This window comes from Pipistrellus hanaki (genome assembly GCF_964339955.1).
Source record: "Pipistrellus hanaki genome assembly, chromosome: 1".
NCBI lineage: Eukaryota > Metazoa > Chordata > Mammalia > Chiroptera > Vespertilionidae > Pipistrellus > Pipistrellus hanaki.
This window is the reverse complement of record NC_140503.1, coordinates 199,245,720-199,264,754: the sequence shown is the minus strand read 5'-3', so window position 1 is coordinate 199,264,754 and position 19,035 is coordinate 199,245,720. Positions and strand designations below refer to the sequence as shown.

At 40.4% G+C, this 19,035-nt stretch overlaps 1 protein-coding gene across 2 annotated transcripts in view; it reads left to right on the top strand.

Moving 5' to 3' along the window:
- LOC311631793 (cytosolic beta-glucosidase) overlaps positions 1 to 18,697 on the top strand; it is a 216,206-nt gene extending 197,509 nt beyond the window's left edge. For both annotated transcript variants that reach the window (XM_084902327.1, XM_084902328.1), the window contains one exon: positions 17,972 to 18,697. In XM_084902327.1, coding sequence (XP_084758453.1) covers positions 17,972 to 18,174 — 203 coding nt within the window. In that variant the 3' untranslated portion in view covers positions 18,175 to 18,697. The remainder of the gene's footprint in view (positions 1 to 17,971) is intronic.
- The last annotated feature ends 338 nt before the right edge of the window (positions 18,698 to 19,035 follow it).

Sequence of the window (19,035 nt, the reverse complement as noted above, 5' to 3'; positions counted from 1 at the left end):
CTTTTACCTTTATGGATGCCTTGTGTCACACCAAATTAGATGTAGTTCCCAGAACATGTCCTTGTCTTTTTTTCGTGTGCTTTCTGGCATTTTACTCCTTATTATCTCCTCGCTGCCCTTCAAGATTATTTTAGCATCCCCTACTGCAAAGAAGCCTTTTCTGATATCCTCTTTCTCTAAAGCATTCACTGAAGTGGAGTCTTCCTCTGTGACCTGTGACACCTAGTGTTTACCCTGATCACACTATATCATAGCTACTCTTTTATATGTCTCACTTCCTTATCAGATAGAGGAGTCCTTAAGGATAAGAATCATATTCTCCTTGTGCCTATATTCCTAGTATCTTAAAAATAATAAATGTTGATTGAATGAAAGAATAAATATAATTCTCAAAGAAAATAAGATAATATTATCATCTTCAAGTATCATCTCTAACTTGCTAATCCATTCTACTCTAGAAGAGGCCTACAAAGGATCCATGTTTGAGGTATACTATCCAATGTGTGACCTTAGGCATGTGGCATAGTCTCTTCATGTCTCATTTTTCTGACCTTGTAAAATGGAAATAATAAGAGGTTTACTTACAGGATTATTGAAAAGAGCAAAAGAAATATGCATATATAAAACTCTTAAAACAGTGAATGTGAATTACTACTTTCAGAAAATGTGAAATACTGCTCTCTTATTAGCTCCAAAATGGGAGTAAAGTCACCATTTCCTTTGTCAGGAATGTTGCTCTTAGAGATGGTCAATAAAAGATTGAGCGTGAGCGGGATCTGTAAGTTTTCTTAACTTTAGTGAAGTAACTCATAAAATAGTGGATTTATTAAAGTCCAAACAAGCCAATATTTATCAACAAAAAATAAAATTAAAAAGAAACTTACAGAATCCTGGCATAAGCCAAAGAAAATAAAAATCTGTCTTTGATGTTTTTCTCTGCCTGCAGTTCACAGTAAAATATAAGATTTTCAACCTCCATATACATTCTCTACTCTCTCTCCCTTTATGTTGATGCCTCTTTGAAATAGTATTGTCTTCTTAATTCCCCAAATGAGGAAAGATTAAATGATGTATGAGAGACAGTGAGGTCAAATGAAAAGAGGCACTGGTTGGGCATGCCGCTGTCAGTCACATGCTCAGTGTCCGGCATTCGTCCAGATTCTGCTGACACTCATCTGCTGTGGCCACCTACACAGCTATGATCAACAGTCTTTCAAAGAATAAACACAGTGGAGAAAACAATAGCTGTTCTTTACCTCCTGAGAAGAAATGTGAACTCTAATAAAAGTGAATCAGGAAAAGGGCATGATAGGGTCTTGGGAAGAGTATGGACTTTGGGACAGACAGCTCTGTTTCAATCCTTTCTCTGTTACCTGTTTCCTTGATCACTTTGAACACATTTACTTTCTCTGAACTTCATTTTCTGTGTCCATATAATGGACATAACACCATCGATCTTTAAGGGCTGTTGTGAGGAACATAATTTTTAAGCTTGTTCCATTTTCTTTGTACCTGGGCAGTATCACGTGCCATCTTTTGGTAATAACTCTGCTATTCTCCTTGAGTCTGAAAAGAATTAAAAGATAATGCCCTGGCAGCATACTTGCGAGCCATTGTTGAGTGCCTAAAGATAAACACAGTTATAGATACTATTGATGTTTCTCCCTGTTTTCTGTTCTTCCTTCTTCTATCCCTACCTTCCTCCTATCTCCCTCTTTGCCTCCTCTCCTCTCTTCTTTATTTCCTTTCTTCTTCCTCCCTCCCTCCCTCCCTTCAACCCTTTCTTCTTTTGATGCCCCATGAACTTATCAAATAAATACTTCTAGTCAAAGAAGCTCATCTTACTTATTATTGATGGTGTCATTGTACCTGTAGGAAGCTACAATTGCTTCTTTTACATGTCTTCAGAACTACCATATAATTTCATGGTCAAAACCTTTAATTCATCTACCATTATTGGTCCTGTATTTTTAACTTTGAAGGTTGAATATGATATAATCCTACCATGATACCAATCATTTGGATAAAGGCTCTTTTGATGTGGGACCATGGGCTCAAGCAGGTGAAACTCAGCCACTCCATCACTCTTTATAATGAGTAAACTAACCCATCTTTCATAAAATCAATTTCTAAAATCCTGAGATATACCTCTGTGTACTGTTTTGGGGTGGAGAATTAAAAGAGTTCTGAATGTTGTGCAGACTCTTAGTTTGGGAAGAACACTGAAGACATTCTAGTGACAATAGACCAACAAGAGCTCCCATTCTATAACCATTATTGGATCACATGAACAACCTCAGACACACCTGTCTTGTTCATGCATAAGCTCATTAGATGTTGCAATAGAAAAAGGATTAAGAGCATCAAGCTGAACCACCCTGTTTGTGGCCTTGGGAGAGCCTTTAAAACTGACACATGCACAATGTTCTAACCCTGATATGGTTCATATCTTCTATTACTTAACTAGCTAGTGAATTCATGTTTCTTTCATGTTTTGATTCAGATGTCTGTTCCTCTGGAAAACTGTCCTTGAACTTCCCAGGAGAGCTAACTCACCCCCTGAGTGTCCTTTTGTATTCCCAAACAAGTGATTTTGGGTTCTGTCTTATCAGTCAGACACTCAACTCCTGAGGGTAGAAACTGCATGCTATTCATCTCTGAACCACCATACCTAGTCTGGAGTCTGGCGCATAATAGCTGCTCTGTGGATATTTGTTGAGTGGAATAATGAACAAGCTGTGCCTCTCAGATATTTGGACCAGCTGTGGAGTCACAGAGTTCACTTGTAAAGGGGAACCATTCATGTCCCCTCCTCTCCCTGCCATTACTGATGGATAAAGCTCAGTGTAGGTTCATGTCAAATGCTCTCCTGTCTTTTCAGGGCTGCATGATTAACTTGGCTGCTTTATTTTCAGGAAGACTGGAAGGTTCTATGTGCCATAATGTTGGAGTCCCCAAAGTTTAGAAGGACAGATATTTCATGGCCTTCACTCTGAAGTCTATGAGGAATTTTATTATGTGAATAAGTATTGATCCAGCTTACAAAAGACTGCAAGCCTATATAATTAAAAAGAATGAGACCAGTCATTGGTGGGCAGTGCATGGCTAAGTGTAAGGGAAGACAAATTCTTTAGGTGCCTGCAATTTTATAATTGCCCTGCTTGGGAAGCTTATTAAAGCCTTGCAGGTGCAATGTTTCATCACAGAGTAGTGAACCTTTGAAAGATATGCATAATAAACAGAGTTTGAAATATGTTTTTATTCCAGGCCATATGGTCCTGTCTGGAGCTTGCCTGGATCTTTGGGTCAGTTCACCGTTGAAAGATGGGCTTGCAAGGACCCACCTCTCGGAGCAGCTGTCAGAGCCCGATCAGAACAAATCTGCTTTTGCATGATTATTTATTTTCTGTGGCTCTCTGAAGCGAACCCGGCCCTGCTCAGTAGCTGAAATGTGCTGAGCAAAGTCTCTTCCCTGAACAGCTTGTGGCCACATCACCAAGCAGTGTCCTTCCTTGTCCTTAAAAAGCAGACTAGTGAGACTTGTACAGTAGGCCAGGACATGCAATCTGGGGAAAGTGTACCCACCTGGGCTTGAACTTAGTGCCAGCAATATGCAAAGGTACAGAGTAGCATTTTAAAGAGATATCATTCTTTCTTCTCACCTCTTTATTATTCACTTTTTTTTTCTATCTTTCAACTCTATGCAATCACAGTGGCTGCTGTATACAAGTACAAGTGTTTTTGTGGTGTTATTGTGGTGAGTTTATTGCTAATGCTTGCTTCTTCTCCCTTTGTCATTAACAAAAGGTGTCATTGACTCCTCTGAGAATGGCTTTTTAAGGAGCATTAATATAATTTATTCAGCATTTATTGTATATGTATAGGAATATCAGTAACTGACAAGGGACATGATCTTGGAGTCAAGTGATCCTGGAAAGATATTCTAGCATACAAAATGAGCAGTGAGTTGAACAGATTGGAAGAAGACATTCCTTTCACTTTACTGGGGCAAGGTGAATTTGGGGAATTGAATTTTGTCAACTTGGCCAAGAAAATAATCTTGCTTTCTTGAGAACTACTTTTTCTCTATTTATTCATCCAAGGTGCCTATTCTTATATTGCTAACAGTATGCTCAGTATTCTGTATCTATTTGTAGTCATTTGTTTATTTAAGCAATATACATTAAACATCTGTCCTTCATTGGCCACTTTGCTAGGCTTTCTTGAATATAAGATCCTTGTGCTTCTTGCCCCCATATAGAGCTTAGAGTATGGAATACAAGGCAGACACTGAACAAATAGTTAATTTCATGTCTTTTTCATCTTACATAAGGGAAGTAAAAGGTGTTGAGTGAATGCACATAGCAGGGAACCTATTAGGATGTGGCATCTTTGCTCTTCTACTTGACTACTTGACCTTGAGGCAGGTTCTACCTTGAATTTATCTCCCTGTGTGAGAATCACTCTGCCTAAAAACATTAACTGGTGTATAATAGATACTTAATAAAGTATTTTGTGGCTGTAAGGAGGAATGAAAGGAGGGTGTATTAATATTAGTCCATTTATTTAGGATACAATCTGACAAATTACAGTTCTAAAGTTTTACTTAAGTTTTAGAACAAAAGTACAGACGTTTCTTTGCCCTTAAATGGAGGTATGTCATTTTTATTCACCCATGGTGCCTATATTTCCACTGCTAGAGCCATAGAACCTAGAACCGATTCACCTGTGTATGGAAATACAGGACTTTGATATTTCTATCTGAGGCACCAGTTACTTTCTTTGAGGGCTAGACTTTGGTGACTATAGTTATTACAGGTAGGCTATTTCTAGATACAAGTGGATCAATTTTCTTATAGCCTAAAAACGATAGCTATTCCAAAGTGTGTACCTTGGGCCTGGGGATAAGGTTATGTGATAGATTATTTTTCTCTGGAGTTCTACAATGGTACCTAAGGGATTTCTGGGACCAAGGAACCACCATTCAAGCTTAGTATTGTGTCAAGGAGAGGGGAGGGACATGGCTCAATATAATCTGAGTCCCTTTAAAACTGCCACCCCAGAAACACATGGTGTGATTACTATCCTCTAAATTTCTCACTGGGAGCCAAAACCGGGTTGGCTCAGTGGTAGAGTGCTGGTTTGCGGACTGAAGGGTCCCAGATTCGATTCTGGTCAAGGGCATGTACGTTGGTTGTGGGCACATCCCTGGTAGGGGGTATGCAAGAGGCAGCTGGTCGATGTTTCTCTCTCATTGACGTTTCTAGCTCTCTTCTCTCTATCTCTACCTTCCTCTCTGTAAAAAAATCAATAAAATATATTTTTAAAAATTAAAAAAAAATTAAATTTCTCTCTGGGAGAAAGTTTCTGGTTTTGATCCTGAATTTTTCCTGGGGATATATAAGGGGATTATAGAAGACATGGAGAAGCCTTGAGAATTTTCCCTCCACTACAATACCCGGATATTGCTCTTAGGGGACTGATGTTATAGGTGCTGGCCTTTTCTCCACCCACTTTATGCTCTCCATTAGGTCTGACTATGTACTTCTTACATTGACTTTGACCCTTAGGTGTCACCCTCAGTCCTAGATTTGCAATCTTTCTAGATTTGCAATCTTGTCATGTTATTCTGATATAAGGATTGTGAACTTTCAAGTCATTTCTAAATTTCCCTCTTTTAGTGTGCGACTTTGATCAAATTCCATCCACAGAATGTATCACCTATGGTTGTATCAGGTCAAGGACATAGGACACTTCTGACCCTCCTTCTCAATATCTCTCTTTAAGCTTATTTTTAATGATGGAATATCATACCCCTTGCACAAAAGTTTTGTTTTCTTATTCTATAAATTCTATTCAACAATATGGTTTCAATTACCTTATCTACATGACAATTCCAAATTTCACATTTCCACCACACATTCTAGTTTGAAATCTTTATTTATTTACTCAACTATCTATTACGCTCTTTATTTGGAGGTCAAAAATAATACCTAAATGTCATCACAACCAAAGCTTGATTTATTATCTTCCCTGCCTTTTCTCCTAACTTCTCTATGACCAAGTTTTCTACCTCAGAAACTGATACTGTTATCCATTAAATTGTGCTAAAATTTCCACCTTATCCCATTCACCACTGATCTCCAGTGAAATGTTCAGTCCTGTTAATTTTATCTATCTGTTGAATCCATTTGATTCTCTCTGTCTTCATTTATGCCACCCCAGAGGAACCCCCATCATTTTCCTTGTGATTTATTACAATCATTCCTAAAAGTTCTCTCAGATTCCATTCTTGCTACACTCAAGTCTATTCTTCACAGAGGTCGCAGTAATCTAAAAATGCAAATTAGCCAAAGTGATTCTCTTGCTTAAACTCCTTCAGTGACATTGCAGTTAAGATAAAGATCAAAACCTTTAAAAATTTTAGAAGGACCCACAGTCTCAGCCTTTGCTTTGTGGCTTTATCCCAATCATTACTTTTTTTCCTCTTCCAGCTTTTTAGAGATATCATTGACAGATGACATTGTATAAGTTTAAGGTGTACAACGTGTTGATTTGATATACTTACATATTGAGAAATGATTACCACTGTAGCGTTAGCTAACACCCTCCATCCCTTGCATAATTACCTTTTATTTCTTGTTATGAAGACATTTAAGATCTAGTCTTTTAGCAACTCTCAAGTCTACAATACAGAATTGTTAACTATAATCAACATACTGAGCATAGTTCCCCAAAAGTTAATTCATCTTCAGACTGAAAGTTTGCACCCTTTGAGCAACATCTCCCCATTCCCCCCCCCCCACTCCCCCCAGCCAGAACTTGGTAAACACCATTCTATTCTGTTTCCAAAAGTTTCTAATATTTTTAAAAGATGTTTTTATTTATTTTTAGAGAGAGAGAGAGAGAAAGGAAGAGAGAGGGAGAGAGAGAAACATCAATGAGCGAGAAACATCTATTGGCTGCCTCTTGCACATTGCCAATTGGGGATTGAGCCAACAACCTGGGCATATGCCCTGACTAGGAATCTAACAAACAACCTCTTGGTGCATGGGATAATGCTCAACTGACTGAGTCACACTAGCCAGGGCATTTCTTACATTCCTTATGATCCACTGAACTGTGTTCTCTAAGTTCCTTACATGTGCTGGGAACTTTCCCATGTGTGATCTTTCATACATGCTTTTCTTTTTTTTGGAATCCTGTTGTCCTTCTTCATTTAGTTAAAAAAATGTCATGTGTTTTGTCTGTCTATAACTTGTTGAATATACTTGCTACATTTAAAGAATATCCAAACTTACGAGTTTTGTCTAGGAAAAGTAAAGGATGATATTCCCTAAGTTTCTTTGGAGCAAGAATACAGATATGTGAGCTAGTCTTTACCAGTCAGACTTATCCTTGTGAGAATGTAATTTGAAAGTGAACAGCTTGAGGAAGGTAGTACCCTTTGTGCTGGTTAGGATGGCAGCAGAGCATCCATGTTTTGAGAATGACAGTGATTGTAATGTCCAGTTTCTGGTGCAGGAGTTGTCCAGATGGCAACAACTTTCTCTGAAGGACTTAGTGATCAGTGTGTTATTCGCAATTAAAAGCAGTTTCTTCCACCCACCAGTTCTGTGGTGTGCTTTTGAACATGGTTACTAAAGGTATATTTGAGCCTTGTTCTTCAGCTTGACCCTTTCCTTCTATGCTTCATCAGCCAAGGTCATCTTCTGTTACAATTAAGAAAGAATTCTTAGCTGATTGTAGTAGAGAATTCCAGCTAATTTTTGAGCTCTCAGCTCTAGTTCATCCAGGAAACTCTTTCATTCACCCCATCCTCCCACCCTTGCTGACTAAGATGCATCTTCCACCGTAACATGTTGTCAAGACACAGTAGTGGCATGACTTGGCCTGCAGACTCTGTTGTTACCCAACGTCTCTGTGAATCAATTCCCTTTTCTGTAACATGGGGACAATGATCCCATCTGTCTAACTCATGGGGCAACTATCAAGATCAAATGAATGAATGCATGCATACATGACACCCTTCAAGTAGTACCTGAATGCTCAATAAATATTAGTGAATATGTTCTTTATTTTTCCTTTCATAATACCTTGCACATGTCATTAAAGGCTTACAGATCGTAACTGGATTATAATATGCATTGGTTATTAAGTTCTATAAGAACAGGGATTTTGCATTTTCCCCACCATTATATTCCATATATATATATATATATATATATATATATATATATATATATATATATATATATATATATATATGTGTGTGTGTGTGTATTTGATAAATATAGAGTGGCTATTACATAGGGTCCCAGACATCTTGAGTGATGTCGTCCCCACTTCTGACCACTCTGGGGCAAAAAGGAACTTCAGCAGCACTAGCAGCTTCACCCTCAATTCATTTTCTTTAATGATTTATTTCTCATGACCCACAGCTGACCCATTCCCACAGAGCACAACCCTGCCCCAGATGCTACACTTTCCCTTGATGCCCTGATTTCTCTGGTTCTCAGCACTGAGCATTTTATGCTGACTCTGCATCCTCTGAAAGCTGTTGGAAGCCAGATGGGAGGAAGAGATAAAATAGGTCTCATCCATTGCCCTTCCAGACTTTGAGAGAAATAACAACAGTAACACAAGTGGTGTATATGGAGTGCTCACCTAGTTCATAAGTGAACTTTATACATATTAATTTATTTAATACCCAGCACAGTCTGAGGGAGAAGATACTAAGACCTGCATTTTATAGAAGGGGAAAGTAAGTCCCAAAAGAAAATAAAGAAAAGGGAGGGAGGGAGGGAGAAAAGAAGGAAAGGAAGAAAAAAGGAAGAGATGGAGGGAGGGATGAAAAGAGGGAGGGGAGAGGAAGGGAAACAATGGAATCCTTCCCAGTGGAAGAGAGCTTCACTCGCTGAGAAATTTGATTTCCATAGAACTTCTCAACTGCAACAGAAGTAATTATAAAAGTAAGAATGACGGAGTAATTATGATATAGCACTGAATGTGTAGCTATCCTCAGATCAGCTTTATAATTCGGTTAGTTTTATATGATCCCTTTCAACTGCTTGCCATTTGCAGTTTCTTTCCCCCAAAGTCTAATGTAAGTAAAAGGAGCAATACAGATAATTAAGAAATCTGTACGGCTTGTTTCTAGTTAATTGGCATTTTCCTATAAAATATTTAATTGTAGCCTTTGGTTTTCAAAGACACTCTTTTCAGAAAGTCATAGTTTTTGCTACTTGTAGTTCCCATGTGCCAGCAGGGATGATTTGGGCATTTTCACAGATGCTGTCCAGCCACTAGCATTCACCTGGAGTTGGGGGTGGGGGAGCAGCTTATTCTGCATTTTCTATGTTTAGATATTCCTGAGGTGGTTTTACTTAATTTTTCTCCAAAGAAAGGGGGGAAATTCTTTTTTCATCCAAACAAACAAACAAAATAAAGAATTCTCTTACAGGAACTGTTACTCAGTTAAAGCTGCCCTCCAATTTGTAGTGTAGTGCTCTTGTGCATTATAACCAAACGCAGGGAAACCTATTTAAAGTTACTATGCAGAGCAATTGCCAGGAAATCTGCTTCAAACTGTGTCCTGGGAAGACTTTCTCTGCCTTTGACAGGCCTTGAGAGAGATTCTCATAAGCCATCAGCAAAATCAGGTGGCTGGTATGGGACTCTGAGTCTAGTTGGCAACCGCTGGTGCATGTTTCCTAGGGCTGCCTTAACAAACAACTACCAACGCGGTGGTTTAGCACAACATAAGTGTATGAAACATATTCTCTCACAGTTCTAGAAGCCAGAAGTCTGAAATTTAAGCATCTGCAGGATCGGGTCCCTCTGGACATTGAGGGTGATTGTGTTCCTTGCCTCTCTCCTAGGTTCTGGGGGCTGCCTTGGTGTCCCTCGGCTTGTAGACTTATCACTCCAGTCTCTGCCTCTGCCTTTGCATTGCTCTATTCCCTGTGTTCCTTCCTTCTCTTCTTTCTTAAGGACACTTGTCATTGGACTGAGGACTCACCATTAACCATGGTAATCTCCAGGATCAAGGTGTCAGCAGTTTGATTTTTTCTGAGGTCTCCTATTTTGGCTTTGGGATACTCATATTGAAATCCTCACCTTAATTACATTTGCAAAGACCCTTTTTTTCCAATAAGGTTACATTCACAGATTTCTAGTGGACAAATCTTTTTTTTTTGTCAGTCAACCAACCCATGACACATGATGAGTGGAGAGGATTTCTCAATCTACTGGAATAGGGTTAGGCCTTGACTACGCAGTGGGATGAAAGGCATTTTGATATCACCCCCCCCCCCCCAACTCTGAGTATTCAGCTTCTCCACCTTAGGCTCTCAGTAACTATCCATTTCTGAAAGTTGGTGTGTCTCTTTGCCCAGAGATCCTCTGGCTATGACTCTTATGGAGAGGAGCTAAGGGATATTCTTCCACATTTATAAGCCTGAATATTTATGCCACTGGGGTTGCAAATGGTGTTCAAAAATTATAGTGGACTATCAGAGCTTATTCTATACTTAACAGTCTCAAACTTGATTAAGTATAAAAATCACTCAGGGAGTTTATTAAGGATAAACAGAAATCCTCAGGTCAAAATCTATACTATTAGTTTGATAGGGCTGCCATAGCAAAGTGCCAGAAAGTATGTGCTTAAACAACATACATTTATTTTCTTATTGTTCTGGAGGCTGGAAGTCCACGATCAAGGTATCAGCACTTTGATTTCTTCTGAGGTCTCCTCTTTTGGCTTTGGGATATTTACCTTCTGGCTGTGTCCTCACTCTTCCTTCTGTGCACATCACACCCGGTATCTCTCTCTCCTGTTATAAGGACACTAGTCATTGGATTGGGGCTCACCCTCATTTTAGCTTAATCCCCTCTTTAAAGACTTTCTGTTCAAATAGGGTCATATGCTGAGGTACTGAAGGTTGGTGATTCAATATATGAATTTAGCCCATAACACAACCCAAGAGATTCTCATTTACAAGGTTGGGCCAGTAAACTTTTTAAGCTATATCCCAGGTAACTGCAAATAGTTCAAGTGGTCAGCATCTACACTTTGAGATGTTTTGACATTTGCTTTGACTCTGTGTCTTTATACTATCTTGATTATTCCACATCACACATCTAGCAATAAATTAACGCAAATAGAAGATATTCCATGACCCTTTGCAGTTACTCCCAAGACCTCTCCTAACGCCTGTGTCTTTGTCTCAGATCTTTCTATTCCATTGACTTTTAATCTGAGGTTGTTTTGATCCTGTATTTTGGACTTATTATGACATTGACTTAGTTACATACTACTTAAGGATCTTTTCCAGGCGGTGTGGGTAAGATCTTGCACTGACCAGGAAGTCACAGTTTGATTCCTGATCAGGGCACATGCCCAGGTTGCCAGCAGCCCAGTCCCAGTAGGGGCAGGAGGCAGCCAATCAATGATTCTTTCTCATTGTTGATGTTTCTTTCTATCTTTCCCTCTCCCTTCCTCTCTAAAATCAATAATAGATATGTTATCTTGACTCACTCCCACTCTACTAGTTTGTCCACATCTGAGATAGGATTTGCTGCTCAAGAGCTAATCCCCAGAATGCACCAGCTCAGCTAACATCATACAGGTTTGAGAACTTGAGCTCCTAAAACTCAGTGCTTTGGGGGAGGTCTCAAGATCATTACTCAGGACTCAGTGAGGTGGGAAGTCAGGCCATGACTTGGATATGTTAGTCTGGAGAAAAAAATAAATCTGTCAACTGATATAAAGAGCTTTGCTTTCAGATATATGTAGTCTGTTTATATCAGTCCCTTCACCCTCAAACTCACCTTTATCAGACTGAATGTTGTCTTTGTAACTCCTTTTCCTCTTTTACACAGTCCAATATTTTTATGTAAATCCAATTTCTACTTTATCAAATGTTTGGGGGGAGAACACATCAGAGTATGTTTTTCTGTATTCTTCATTCTCCTAAAGGGTTGCCAGAAGGAAAGCAGCAGAAGCCCACCATGGGCCAGTTATTGTGCTGGGTCCATGCTATCACACTCAATCCTTACAGCATGAGAAACAACATGTCTCTTTCACCTGTGTAACTGTGGCCTCTGGGATTCAAACCCAAGCATGCAGATCCCAAATCTGCCGCATCACTTTGTTTTTTGGCTAATCTTCACCCAAGGATATTTTTCCATTGACTAATAGAGAGACTGGAAGAGAGGAAGAGAGGGAGGAAGGAATAGAGGGAGGGAGAGAGGGAGGGAAGAAGGGAGGAAAAGAGAGAAACATTGATGCAAGAGAGACAAATCCATTGATTGCCTTCTACATGCACCCTGGAATAAGGGCAGGGATGGAACTATCAACTGAGGTACATACCCTTGACCAGAAATCAAACCCATGAACCCTTGGTCATGGGACCAATGCTCTAACTACTGAACAAAACCAGCCAGGGCTGACACATCACATTTTATGGCTCCTGAACCTTGATGATGTTTCAAGTTGGTCTCTATGATTTAAACATAGTGAATATGGTTTGTTATTTGATAATTTGTCTGACAATCCTGATAACTGAGATCTTTGTGGGTTTGTTTCTGTTGTCTGTTAATTCTGGTAATTTTTAATGCCATCATTTTTCCATATCTGTCTGGTTATATTTGTCTGATAATTACACTTAAAATATTTATAACAATTGGAGGTTTAGAATTTAGATATATGTCTTCAGGAAAAAATTTAAATACATATCTTCCAGGCACTGGGGGTACCACCAGTCTGGGATCACCTTAATTCAACACCCAAACTTGATGGTCTCTGAATCATCAGCTGACTTGAGTCTTTCCAATGACTGCATTGCTTCAGGCTCATCCTTCTCCTGCTAGTTTAGTCCTTGGGGATCTGAGTTCTATGGGTGTGAGGTCACATGCTAGATTTTTGACATGGTGTGGCTCTGTGCTTTGACACCCATGCTGATTTCCAAAGACTGGAAAATTCCTTCAGGCAAACATAGCTGCCAGATCTACCAATCTCAATGTCTACTTTCTGCTTTGGCTTGGTAATTGCCTACTTAAACTGGCAGCTTTCCATTGTTTTGAAGATTGTCTTTAAATTTTTCTAGTCCATGTTACTTGCTTTCATTGGAAGAGTTTGCTCAAATAATGCATCCTGAAACAGAAACATAAATGCTGTATTTTTTTTTCTTCTCACTCCTTTCCGGGGTTTTATCTCGCTCATTTTTCTCCTGGAAGGTCTGCTGCCTTTTACATGGTCCTGAACCTCTCCACTGGTTCTTGTCACGGCAGCTTGGGCCTGTGGCTTAGCCGTTTGTTTGATAGCTTCATAGTTATGCCACATTTGTGGATATCTTTCGTAAGTCCCAGGCAATCTCGAAAACAAGGCTATCTCTGTTTGTAACCAGGGGGATATAAATCCCTTGAGACCAAATGCCCACTTTTTAGCCTTTTGTAATGTGACAAACACAGACATGATCACAGCACTTTACAAACCAGTAAGCTGAGAAGATTCTGCCCAGTACCATGAAACAATGAACTTCTAAAACAAGGTGTGTGTGTGTGTGTGTGTGTGTGTGTGTGTGTGAGTGTATTTTGGGGGTGGAGGTAGAGGGGTATAGTAAAGAATGCAGTTTTGCCTAGAGAGCAAATTAGCCTTTCCCCTTAGCTTCTGGGAGGAAATCTATGTCATACCTGACAGAGACCTTGTTAGAGTGGGAGCTGGTCACCCCAGAAAGACCCATCAGGTGATTGAGGGTGGGAACATTGAGTCACACAATGCCCCTTAATCTGGGAACCAAGTTCATCTACATTGGCCATCAGTCAATCAAGCATGACAATGCAATGAATCCCAAATAAACAGTCTGGACACCGAAGCTCAGGTGGGCTTCCCTGGTTAGCACCACCCTGTGTGCATTGTCACAGCCCACAGCAGGAGGGTAACTGGTCCTCTCTCCCAGGGGGGAAGACTAGGGACATTCATGTTTGGAACCCCTCAATCACTGCCCTGTGTGCCTCTTTTTTGGTTGATATTAACCTGTATCCCTCTCTATAATACACCATAACTGTGAGAATAATAAGTTTCAATGGGTCCTTGTAGCAAATTATTGAAACTGAGAGTGATTTGGGGAAACTTTTGAACTTGCATTTGGTGTGAAGTTTGGGCAGTCTAGTGAAGGACTCTGCCCTCAACCTTTTCAATTTGGCAGACACTAGTTATACACACACTAGAGGCCCACTGCATGAAATTCATGCAAGAGTAGGCCTTCCTGCCCCGAGCTGTTGGCACTGGGCACTGGCTTCCCTCTGGCACCTAGGACCCAGGCTTCCCTCCAGCCTCCAGCATACATCCAGGATCCAGCCTTCGTCCGGAAGGTCTTCCAGAAGGACATCTGGTCTAATTAGCATATTACGCTTTTATTATTATAGATGTGTGTGTGTGTGTGTGTGTGTGTGTGTGATGCAATACTGACTCAGGCTATAACATATGAGCAAGATTAGGTACTTTTCTCTTTGTGTCTTTATAGTCAACCTGCTGTGAGACCCTTTCCACTGGCCTTTTACTTCTAAACCAACTCTGACTCCATGGGGAGTATTACTTTCATCCCAGTGTGCTTTGCACCCACCCACAGTTCCTGTAAGTCCCTGTTTACTTTGCCTCCAACTCTGGTTAAAGAAAGAAAGGGAACCTACAGAAGTGTTTTTTCCCCCCCGCTAAGATGTGGACCCTCATAAATCATAGTGACAGGAAAGGCGATGACGGTCTCTTTCTGTTCTTGAGATTGGACCGGGAGAGGCGCGCAGGTTCCAGCACGCTTTTGTAATTTGTCCCAGTGGTGGCGCAGCGCAAAGGAATCCCGCAGCAGGCCAGCGCCTCGGCCCTAACTAAGTAATTCTCCACTTGAATGTCCCTGCAGCGAAAACGCAGAGACATCCACCAGTGTCACTCAGCCCGTTTAGTACCTGCTGCGGAACTCCTGGCAGTTAACAATGAAATTGTCCAGATTTCCTTTTTGTTCCCTTCCAAGCAGGCAGGGCACCATTTTTTAGACCCCTGTTTAGCACATGAATCAGTCCTTTTGTATTTGATCAGTGGGACTGCGCATGTTTTCAGAAACTGTCTGGCTTTGTACCTAGCAGGCGTGCTTGTTGGGCAGTAGTTCTGCAAGGGAGAGAAAGAAAATATGCAGATCCTCACATGTCGCCAGGTGGGATTACAAGGCAGTGAAAAGAGGTGGTTGTTTTCTGGCCTGATATTTGCCTTTGGTTGTTTCAATTCTTAGAGATATACCATCCAAAACTTGTTAGTTTTTGTTTTGTTTTGTTTTTAAATTATTTTTTAAAAAGAGGTATTTTGCAGGTTGTAGTGACAGAGAGGGGAGGAGAATCACATGGCAATATGGACAAGGAGGAGAAGAGGGGATGTCAAGTAAATGCATATTCCTGCAAAGCTGGATGTGCTTGAATGTTATATATTTCTTCTTCCAACAATGCTTCATAAGAGCCAGTCTGGTTGGAATCATTTCTGCCCAGAGGCCATTCAAAAGTAAAGCACTTCTCACGCCTCCACACAAAAAGGTACAGGGGTTATGCATCAATGAACTGTCAGGAACCATTTGTCTATGGCATATCCACAGTAAAACAATAAAATTCTGAGAAGATTTGGAAACCATCACAGATGTAGTTGTATATGCTTATAAGAGACCTGAAAAATACAGACTGACACCCAAGGAAAAATTTGAAGGTGGGTCTTACTTTTCTGAAGCTAGAGGAGTCTCTGGTTGAAAGCAGTCCCCAGGGCAATGAAAATTTGACTTGTTAGATGAATGTCCATTTTCACCCAACTTATTGTAGTATATGTCTATCTTATAAAGTACACTTCCCTTTTAAGTTTAGTTTTTGAATTGAGAAGTGGATAATAGTATACCCTATATATATGGTTCATTATTTTCATTTACAAAAATGCTCAAAGGAAAGATCTACACCACCTCAGAGTTTATCAATCTTAAAATACTAATAAAAATGAGCTCATTTCTGTGACTAAAATAATGGACTCAGTGTAAAACTTCTTAGAGAATTCTCCACATGTTGGTATCTTACTATGGAGTCCATAGGTGAGCTGTGGGGCATCCATGAATGAAATTACATAGAATACTGTGTTTGTGCACATGTATATTGGGGGGAAGGATTCATTGCTTTGGCTCTTAGAGGGCTTAAGCATCACTTTAGGTTTAGATGTGGAGCAAAGGACATGACATTGTATTTTTGTGCCTACTCAGTCTAGGCAACAGACACAGCCAGCATTGTGTGCTAGTCTTTCATTTTTGGAGGTTCTATTCCCAGAATTATAATACATGTCTCCATTTGATCACAAGGTAAGTGTTGGCTTCCTTACTCATGTTATTATGGCCTCTTTCATTTACCTGTGGGCTTTCAGGATTATCTGGAAGCTATACATAGATACTGAATGTAATTCTATGTACCAGGAAGAAACTCAGTTGTGTGTGTGTGTTTCTTTGTGTCTGAGAAGTAATAGTCATTGACAAGATGTGTATTGAATAAAGGAATCCTATATAATAAAGAGGTAATATGCAAATTAACACTCACACCCTCATAAGATGGCTGCCTATGATCAGGCCAGCAGTGAGGTTAGTGAGGGATGACAAAATGACTGAACAAGCAGGCCGTGCGGGGTGACCAGTCCAGTGGGAGTGCCGTGAGGGGCAACCAGTCCAGTAGCAAGGGGAAGTTAGGGGCAATCAGGTCAGCAAGCATGTGAATAATTAGGAGCCAGCAGTCCAGGATTGTGAGAGGGATGTCTGACTGCTGGTTTAGGCTGGGATCAGGCCTAAACCGGCAGTCAGACAATCCCCTAAGAGGTCCTGGATTGGACAGGGTGCAGGCTGGGCTTAGGGGACTCGCTCCCTGTGCATGAATTTTGTGCACCAGGCCTCTAGTTCTATATAATAAATGGGTAGTATGCAAAGTGACCCTAACAGCAGAATGAACAAGGAACAACCCATCACTATGACATGCACTGACCACCAGGGGGAAGATATTCAATGCAGGTGCTGCCTTGTGGTGGTAGTGCACATCCACAGGGGGAGCGCAGCTCAGCCAGAAGCTCATGGATAACCAGCACAGTGGCAATGGTGGGAGCCTCTCTTACCTCTGCAGCAGCGCTAAGGATGTTCAATTAACATGCCCTGAGAGCAGGCCTAAGCCATTAGTCAGGCATCCCTCAAGTGCTCCTGGGTTGCCAGAGGAATGTCTGACTGCTAGCTTAGGCCCAATCCCCCAGGGAGCAGGCCTAAGCTGGCAGTTGGACATCCCCTGAGGGATCCTGGATTGTGAGAGGGTAAAGGTTGGGCTGAAGGACCCCCGAGTGCATGAATTTTCGTGTACCAGTCCTCCAGTGAATAAATAAAACAAGTGTCTAAATGAATAAATAATCCACTAGTTATAACAATACTAGAGGCCTGATGCATGAAGATTCATGCAAGAATGGGCCTCCCTTCCTCTGGCTGCTGGTAGTGCCTTTACCAGAGTCACCTTTCTGCTTCTGCCTGGAACCTCCTTTCCACCTTCCCATGCTGCCCAGAGGCCTGGAGTGGCTGGGGTGGTGCGGAACACCTGCATCCTGCCCCACCTCCAGCCACTTGATGCATGTGTAGGCAAATTAACCCACCATCTTTGTTGGGTTAATTTGCATATTCACTCCTAATTAGCTGGTGAGTGTCGTAAATGTACGGTCAATTAGCGTGTTACTCTTTTATTAGGTAGATGTAACTTCACTTCTTCAACCAATAAATCAGAGAGGGGGATTGAGAGGCTGGTTCTCTTCCTTTTGTGACCTCCTGTGCTAGGAAGATGCCCACACTGGTCATCAGTGAATTTTGTCTGCATTCTCATGAAACCTTCCTAGAAATGTTTCCTAATAATAGTTCCCTCCTTTTCTTTTAAATTTCAGCTATCCAGCTTGATAAAGTCAACCTTCAATTGTATTGCGCATGGTCTCTTCTGGACAACTTTGAGTGGACCCAGGGTTACAGCATACAATTCGGTTTCTTCCACATTGATTTTGAAGACCCAGCGAGACCCAGAGTCCCTTACACGTCAGCCAAGGAGTACGCCAAGGTCATTAGAAACAATGGCTTAGAGGGACATCTATAGAAAAGAGGTCTGGGTGTTATCACCTGGAGAAGAGGCCTCTGCATTTGCAAAGGAATCTGCTTTGAGGATCCCTCAGACAATCTCACATGGCCTTTGTAACACCCAAGTCCTCTTTCCTCTCTGCATTTGGATCAATGGGGCTTTTAGAAAAAAAGAATAGAAAAACACTGAAATTTTTATATTAAGAAATCAGATAGACTTAAAAACTCCAATGGAAATTCTTCAACATTTTTTAGAAAAAATAATGCAATATTTATTATTGATTTGCAACTCTAATAGATGACATTTATTATAAAAATACTTGTTCATGCCGAAACTGGTTTGGCTCAATGGATAGAGCGTCGGCTTGGAGACTGAAAGGTGCCAGGTTCGATTCCGGTCAAGGGCATGTACCTTGGTTGCCAGCATATCCCCAGTAGGGGGTGTGCAAGAGGCAGCTGATCAATGTTTCTCTCTCATCGATGTTTCTAACTCTCTATCTCTCTCCCTTCCTCTCTGTACAAAATCAATAAAATGTATTTTTAAAAAAATACTTGTTCATGAGTCTATTTTTTCTGGTTACATAAGCTATGATTTTCTATTAGGTCTATATTTTTCCTACTGTTTAACTAGTGTAAGAAAATCAAAATTAAAAGGTAGTCACATCATATAGTTATGCATTCTACTCACTAAAAGGATTAATTGATAACCTATTTAATAAAATGGATGTGTTGATATATTTGGCATATTTTTTTTCTATGTAGAAACAAGTACATCTTTCTGTTGCCTGATGAACTTTTGAAAAATAATAAATCAATCAAACAAATTAGACTACGCATGCCAGAAATAGTATTTAAATGCTGATGTCTAGCAGAAACTGAA